This window comes from Strix aluco, chromosome 22, assembly GCF_031877795.1.
Source record: "Strix aluco isolate bStrAlu1 chromosome 22, bStrAlu1.hap1, whole genome shotgun sequence".
Classification (NCBI taxonomy): Eukaryota; Metazoa; Chordata; class Aves; order Strigiformes; family Strigidae; genus Strix; species Strix aluco.
The window spans coordinates 8,971,904-8,979,257 of record NC_133952.1 but is presented as its reverse complement, the minus strand read 5'-3'; the positions used below and the strand labels follow the sequence as shown (position 1 = coordinate 8,979,257).

At 55.9% G+C, this 7,354-nt stretch overlaps 1 protein-coding gene and 1 long non-coding RNA gene across 2 annotated transcripts; one reads left to right on the top strand and one right to left on the bottom strand.

Annotated features, from left to right (window-relative positions):
- Nucleotides 1-1,342: 1,342 nt before the first annotated feature.
- LOC141933495 (uncharacterized) lies at nucleotides 1,343-3,030 on the bottom strand. The gene is made up of 3 exons (XM_074848209.1): nucleotides 2,950-3,030; nucleotides 2,698-2,736; nucleotides 1,343-2,000 (listed from the first exon to the last, which is right to left on the bottom strand). Exons 1-3 carry the CDS (start codon nucleotides 3,028-3,030, stop codon nucleotides 1,440-1,442), a joined length of 681 nt encoding a protein of 226 aa, XP_074704310.1. The 3' UTR covers nucleotides 1,343-1,439.
- Nucleotides 3,031-5,086: 2,056 nt separating this feature from the next.
- LOC141933602 (uncharacterized) lies at nucleotides 5,087-7,086 on the top strand. The gene is made up of 2 exons (XR_012626137.1): nucleotides 5,087-5,274; nucleotides 5,733-7,086. It is a non-coding gene; the product is annotated as an uncharacterized LOC141933602 (long non-coding RNA).
- Nucleotides 7,087-7,354: the final 268 nt, after the last annotated feature.

Here is a 7,354-nt window from a genome sequence, read left to right as displayed (position 1 = left end):
GCGGTCACCGCGCTCGGTAAGCCACTGCTGCATTTTGCCCATTTCTTTGTGGACTCGCTATTTTTACTTTTGTTCTCTTGTTATATTTAGTAAATTCTTCTCTTTTTTTATTCAACCTATGAATTATTTCTTTGTTTGTCCCTCCCCTATTTCACCAGAGAGTGGGAGTGGAGGTGAACGGCGGGCCACGTGGCGTCTGGCTACCGGCTGAATTCAAACCTCAACACATGTGCACAGGCCAGGAGCAGGGCGCTCAACTCCTGCTTGTCCTTTGCTCTCTCCAGCTCGAGAGCCTGCGCTCTAAGATCTGCTCCAGGTCGTTTCTCCAAGAGGCGACAGTGGTCTTGATCTCTTCAATTCTGGCTCTAGAGGCTGCCTGTACCTACAAGAGAAGATGCAACTTCAAGAAACAGGAAGACAGAGACAATGCCCACCCCTCTCAACAAACCTGCTCTTTCCGCCACTTTTACAGAAAAGCTCTTAAACAGCCTAAACGCTGTCTGCACGAGGAGCAGCAAAACGGCTGCGTGTTTTTCACGCGCACTGGTGCCACGACACACGACACACAGACTCTGGCGCAGCCTTTTGCAGCTCCCCGGCTTCCCTACGGGAAAGCCAAACCCACAGCACTAACAAAGAGAACCACGTGCCCGAGACAAAACGGGCAGCCAAATGGTACGCCACATTTGTGTCGTGACCGCAGCCACAAATGGACGCAACGCCGACCACAGATACAAATGGAACATGAACTGACCTCCAAAAGTAGACTCAGATATTGCTCCTCTTCCGGCGCTGTTGTGGTGTGACCCGCGCCAGGAGTCGCCAAGCGAGCTGACAGACTTGTCACCGTCTGTCCCATCTCCTTATTTAGAGCTTCAAGCTGCAGAGATTTTTGGGACTGCAGCTCCAGCTGTGCGGAGAGTTCGCACGCCTGTATGTGGGGAAAAACAATCTGCCTTGAGCAGAGGGGTCTCAAATCTCGGTGAAACTCCATCCAACGGATGCATCGAGATCATGGCTGTCAGTGCCCTGAGTTTGTATTTCAACCCCGGGAAAAGGCGCTTGGATTCCTGAAAGTAAGTGCGCCTTTCAAGCCCTTGCCAACAAGACTGCTCCAGCTTCCACCCGTCCCTCCTTTCCAGAAAGGCTCCGTGGCAAAGGCGCTCCACTCCTCCTGCAGCATCATAGCACGTCCGTGCCTCTGGAGATGCTCTTTGGCATTTCACCGCGGTCGCTGCCTTTCATTTGGCTTCCACCACGCTCCTGTCGTGCCCCGTCCCTTCTCCCACGCACACCCCTGTGCTAATGGCTGGGGAGGACAGTGCGGGTGGAGGGACAAGAGCTTCAAGGCCTTCCTTAGAGGGAGGGCGAAGCCTGGCTTATGAGACAACGGCAAACCAAGGTCACTTTCCTTGCCCCCAACCACCACTGCCAGGGAACTAGACACCATCTTTGTGCAGAGATCGACAGAGGAAAAACCTTGCAGGGAGAACAACCAAGGCCAGAGACATCAGGGGGCACGTGGCTTGTGGTTTCATCTCACGGCCACAACGTTTGGACGGTGTGGGAACAGAAGCGAGACTCGGAAGAGCACAGCTGCTTTGTTCTTCCCCACCCACATGCTGCCCCCAAGCCACTGCTTTGCCCCTCAGCCTCGAAACAAGCCCCCTGAAGAGCCGCATCAGCTTGGCAAGGCGAGAGGGCAGGAGAAAGGAGCTAAAAGCACCCTCTAGTCTGACGCTCGTGACGTCCGCAGACAAATCTCTCCTGGATTTGTTCCCAGAATATTGTCTGCTGAAGGAAAAGAACACTTCAAAGACATGAACATGTTGACAGCCTTTGCATACCTTGGCCTTAGCCTTGTCCAGGTCCTCCTGCAAGCGGGAGTTCTCTGCCTTCAGGCGACCGTACTGGTTCGTCAAAGCCTTCAGTGCAGTTTCTGCTGTGTGCTGCTTTCTGACAGCATCAGCGAGCTCTCCTTGCAGCTGTGCCTCTCTTCTCTAGGGAAACAACGGCACAGGAGTACAAATTAAAAGAAGCCCAAGTGCGTAGTTTTACTTCCAGTTACTAGTTCACAGGCCGAGATCACTTTTCTAAGTGCATCGCAAAGCAAAGCCATCGCATCCACGGGCAGAAGAGGGCATCTGCACAGCTGATGGTCTCCAGCCACCCCTGGCGAGTGAAGACAGCTCCAGAAATGTCATCTCTTGGGGAAGATTTCTGTCTCCCAGCACGTTCTCCTCGGAAGATGCCGAGACTGTGCCTTTGTGGGGTTTGGCTTGTTCCTTAAGTTAATGCTAAAATCTAACGGGATGCCAACGCGGGAGCTGTCGTTGGACTGCAGCCCTTTCTCCAGCGACCCTAGCCAAGGCTTCCTAGAGCCAGCTCTGTGTATCATCCTTCCCGCCATTGTTCTGCTCCACAAACGAAACCCAACACGGGCCTCAGCGTTTCTACGTACGTCTGTGTCTATAAACATCTCAAGGCTTGTCAGAACCTTCCGCGATTCCAACAAACCCAGCGCAAAACAGAACCAAGCCGAGCGAAGGACTCCCGCGCACGGACCGTACACCTGCTGACTTTTAGAAGCGCCAGACAGCCTTGGGAACTGCTCTCCTTTAAGTCAGTCTTGGTCAGCGCTCACCTCACCTCTTTTTCTACCTTGTCGGCCTCGCACGTAGAGGCACCACCACTTACCATTCGCTCCAGCCCGGTCTTGTTCTGCGTGTCTCCCAGCTGCTGACGCAGCAAAAAGTTTGCAATTTGGAGCTGGGCCAGTTGGTGCTGCAGCTCTTCTGCCTTCTTGATGGCATCTTCTTTCTTCTGATTTTTCGTAAGGCTTGGACCACACCAGTCCATTCTCTGCCTCTTGGCGTTTTGTAATTCTCTTTCTGTCCAGTCTAAAGCTGATGTCTTTTCCAAGAGGGCATTTTTCAGATGGCCCACTACCTTTTCCAGCCCATCAGCTTTTCTTTCGGCTTTGCTCAGCTGCTGAGACAAGCTCTCGTTTTCTTCTCGCATCTCAGCCATGTATGCATAGAACTTTTCTTGCACGCGAAGGCATTGGTGACATTCTCTCAGAAACACTTGCCCATCAACCCTTTCAGATGGCTGATGTCTCCCAGGGCTCAGGTGGGAAGGGGATGAATCTGACCCCACCGTCGGTATTTGGGCTCTGACATCTTCTGCCTGTTCAAAGTTGAAGAACACAAATGGACAGCACTTAGGAAATCAGCTCAAACCAGGAGGAAGCAGCAGCATTTCATACAACCAGGCGAGGACTGTCAGCAGCTTGACAGCAGATTATCAAAGAGTTTTCAATAACTCTGCCTTAGACATTATTCCTGGAAAAGTCTTGCTTTGCAGTGGCATGGAATGTAATCCTAAGAGGACGACTCGAATTCAAAATCTTTGGTTTGGCATACCTCCTGCCCAAAGCTCTTGCTCTCCTTGACGCCTTCTTCATCTGATGGCGACGTACGGACGGCCGACTCCAAGCAGGCGGCAGGCTCATCTACATTAAAAACACACGTTTTTGAAACCAGAGTGAGCTAACGCAGCTCCTTGATGCCTACAGTGCTTTCCCAATCATCGTGCTTGCAGAGACAATCCTAGCACAGCCACACACCCCAAACCCAGGGGGACTTGTCAAAATGCAGATTCCAGACACGTCTCTTTTCCTGCTGGGGAATTCGTCTCCTCTAGCGCACACGCCTTTTCCGTGTGCCAGGGGGATGACGGCATGGCTCAAAGTGATCAGAAATGAGCCCCGAAGGAATGAGCGTCTCGAGAATTCTGCTTTCCAGGGACAAGGCCTGGCAGTGCATTTTTTCCTGGATCATCAGCCACACCACATCATCCTTTCCAAACGGCCCGTCTCCACGGCAAGCCGCCAGAAGGGCAGGCGACAGGCCTTCTCCCCATCCCTCCTCCACACCGGAGAGTCCTACCTGCTCTCCGCAGGGCGGGTGCACGCCGCCTCGCTGCAGCAGCTGCTGCCCCACGGGGAGCGCTGGATGCTGACACCCCTTTGCCTTGGTCTGGAGCAGCTTCTCCCTTCTTTTCCCGCTTGCTGGGGTCCACAGGCCGCGTGCTGCCACTGCGCCTGCGCCTGGAGAGACAAAGAGCAGAGCCAGTCGTAGGCACAGCTCACGGCAAGGAGAAGGGCCTGTTGTTGCCCGCCCTTTCCGTAGTGACCTCCCTCGAGGACGAACACCCACAGGCACAAAGCTAAGCCCCAGGGGAGGAAAAGAGCCCCGGAGCTTCCCAGGCAGCGCCCGCCTGCCTGCGCCCCGTTACCTGTCGGCCTTGTCCCGGCAGTCGGTGTCGCGCTCCTCCACCAGCGGCCGCGCTGGGGCCAAGTTGCCGCTGGTGGCTGCACGGTGCAGCTCGTCCCGGCCCTCCGGCTGGAGCTCATGGCCACCGCTGCTCCTGGAGGACTCGGGACCCTCCCCTGCCCCCATGCTCCTGGCCCTCCCGCACAGCCACCGCCAGATCCTCCTCATGGCCCGGCGGGGATGGGCACTGAACCGCCTCCCCTCGCTCATCCCTGGGGAGCGCTGCCAGGCAGGACTTAGTGGGCACTGCCGGGTGCCGGCTGCCAACAGAGGAGCCAACCCCAAGGAGTGGCAGGGCACGGGCAGCTGCCTGCGGGCTGAGCCACCACCAGCAGCGATGGCAGCACCGGCACCACCAGCACCAGCTCCACCAGCGCTGCCACAAGCACCTGCTCCACTGGCAGCTCCACCAGCACCTGCACCAGCAGCACCAGCTCCACTGGCAGCACCAGCTCCACCAGTGCCACCAGCACCAGCCCACTGGCACGGCACTGACAGCACCACCAGGTTACTGTGTGTGCAGGGCCTGGGCACGAACCCCTTTTATTGGGGCCTGTGCGGTGACATCATAAAGGGCTCAATGGGGGCTGGGAGGGGCCTGGGTGCTCAGAACCTCTCTGCGTGTACACAGGCCACGTTGCCAAGGGAAACAGCCCCTGGCGCACTGTATCCAGGGACACAGGGTTGCCCAAGGCCACCTCTCCAAGGCTCCTACCTCCCTGCACGCTCTGTGGACCCCTGTCCTTGGGGTTGGCTGTCCTTGGGGTTGGGAACCACTTGGTGCCACTATGAGCAACAGTCGTTCTTGCACGCTCCTGCATTTCTCACAGGGCTAATGAGAGGCTAGCAGAAGCCAGGAGGAGCAACGGCAGTCAGAAAGCGGAGTGTGAGCAAGACCAGGGGACCAGGGGACCGAGCGTAAACCCATCGGGCTCAGGTAAGCAGCTCCAGGTGTGATTCTTCAGTGCTCGGGTGGGTTAGGGATTACGGCTGGGTTTTGCTTGGGATACTGAAAGAGCGGAAGCCTTTTCCATGTAATTCCTGGTGACGTGGAACCAGGAGAGAGAAGTTGCTTGCTTATCCCGCCGAGCATAAAGCAGGTCTTGTTAGGTGGAAACCCAAAACAGGGAGCGGGCTCTCCAGAGAAGAATTTCATAACAATGGTTCCTCTGGAGTTTCTTTCGCGGGCTTTAGAAAGCTAGTTGCCTGATGGTCAGGCATGGAAAATCTTATTTCCTCCGTTGCGTGTGTCCCTTTCATTCTTTCTGGTTTCCTCTGTGGGCTTAAATCTCTCCAGATCTTCACAGCGTCCTGTCGCAGTTGATAGTTGTCCATTGACTTTGTGGGCTCGCTCTGCTCTAGAACTAACATTGGATCTTGCTTTCTCTCTCCCAGCCACCAGCGAACGTAAAACCAGATCTGGTGGGGATTGTCCCCAGACATCTGCTCTTCCGCCAAATGTCAGCGAAGCCTGGGATATCCCTTCTGGGGCAACACTGCCCGACAGCGACATTTTGACGGAGAGTTATTAAAGTGGTAGAAAACGCTCATGAAAGTTGGTGAAAATTCTTTGCCTACCCCGTTCTGGAGAGTGAAAGCAGCCATGGAGGCCTGTAGAAAAAAGGGTTCTGCCACAGGCGGCGCCCGGAACAGCCGCCTCTCCAGGAATGGCTTTGGCAGCTCCGTCGCCCGTGGAGCCCTTGCGGGTGAGCGGTGCGGAGGAGCCCTGGAGTGCAGCTCTGTCGACCTTGCTCCCGCCTCCGGTCAGTGGCCTTGTGCGAAGCTCTGCAGGCTCGGGTGAGCCTGACTGCCAAAGCTGCAGCGAGGAGGTGCCAGCTGCGACAGGGAGGGGACGGCTCAGGGCTGTCCCCACCGCCTGTGACAGGGCTCTGCTCCCCTCCCGCTAGTGCAGGTACCACTGGGGCAGGAGGCAAGGCGTGATGGGTGCCCCAGCTGCCAAGATATGCAATTGGAACCTGTGGAGAAATGACTAAATGGGGGAGCACGGAGATAGATACAAATACGTCCTCTTTAGAAATGACACCCAGGGACAGGATGTTTAATCCGTACCTCCTGCTCTCTAGGTCTACGGAGCTGCCGGCTGGAAAGGAGCAGATGTTAACCCCGACTAGGAGAGGCCCCGCACCACAAGGGCCGGGGGAATACACCGGTGTTCCCCGTGCACAGTCTCCCCTCCCTCGGGCAGAGGGGAAAGGACCGCGGGCTCCCTGTGGCACCCGAGGGGCCGTCTGGCCCCACCTCAGGGTGTCCCATTCTCACAGGGTGTGTGTTTCAGGGCATCTCCGGAGCCCTGGATGTGCCTTTCTGGTGACCCACCCCTGCACCCTTCCAGAGACCCCTGACAAGCTCAGCCCTGAGGCGTGGCTTTCTGGAAGCAGGAGGGCAGGCCCAGCCCCAAGTCCCGAGGAAAAACTGAACAAGGCCACGGCTTTGCCCTGGCTGCAAAGGAGTTAGAGGGAGCACTGAAAACGTACCAAACGTCCCTGGAGAAAAGCATTAGCCAGGATCCCTGTCTGATCCCATCTCGCAGCGGGTCTTCTGAGAACCTCCAGACCACTCTCCTTCGTCGGCACAGCAGGATGTTGATGTTCTTGAATAAAAGGGCCGAGTCCTTGCCTTGGGTCAAGGGCTGCACAGGGACTTTGATGGCCACTGAAAGGGAATGCAAGGGCTCAAACAAACGAATTTCTGACAGTTATGAAGAGTAAACTGTGATGGATGTATGAAAGCTTTGCTTGTGTTTTTCTGTATTTGTTTCTCAAGGACTCCTGACTCCTGAACTTTTTCCTGAGGTCCCTCTGTCTGTTTAGGATAGATTGAAAAGCTGGACTCCTTCGTGCACCTTTAGGGGCACCCTGGTCACCACGATGTGCTGTTTGGGACAGCCCGGACCGCTCAGTGGGGCACCCACAACCCCCTGGATGTGTCTTTCTGTGCACCCCAAGACATGCTGGGGGCTCTGGGGGGATCCTCAAATCACAGAACGGTTTGGAATG

What these genes read in the sequence shown, in the direction of transcription:
- LOC141933495 (XM_074848209.1), bottom strand. Translation starts at nt 3,030, where the DNA reads ATGGCTGAGATGCGAGAAGAAAACGAGAGCTTGTCTCAGCAGCTGAGC. An exon ending in AAGCTGATGGGCTGGAAAAG is followed by an intron (nt 2,737 to 2,949) that starts GTAGTGGGCCAT and finishes CTGCGTCAGCAG; the next exon opens with CTGGGAGACACGCAGAACAA. An exon ending in AGACCGGGCTGGAGCGAATG is followed by an intron (nt 2,001 to 2,697) that starts GTAAGTGGTGGT and finishes TTGTTTCCCTAG; the next exon opens with AGAAGAGAGGCACAGCTGCA.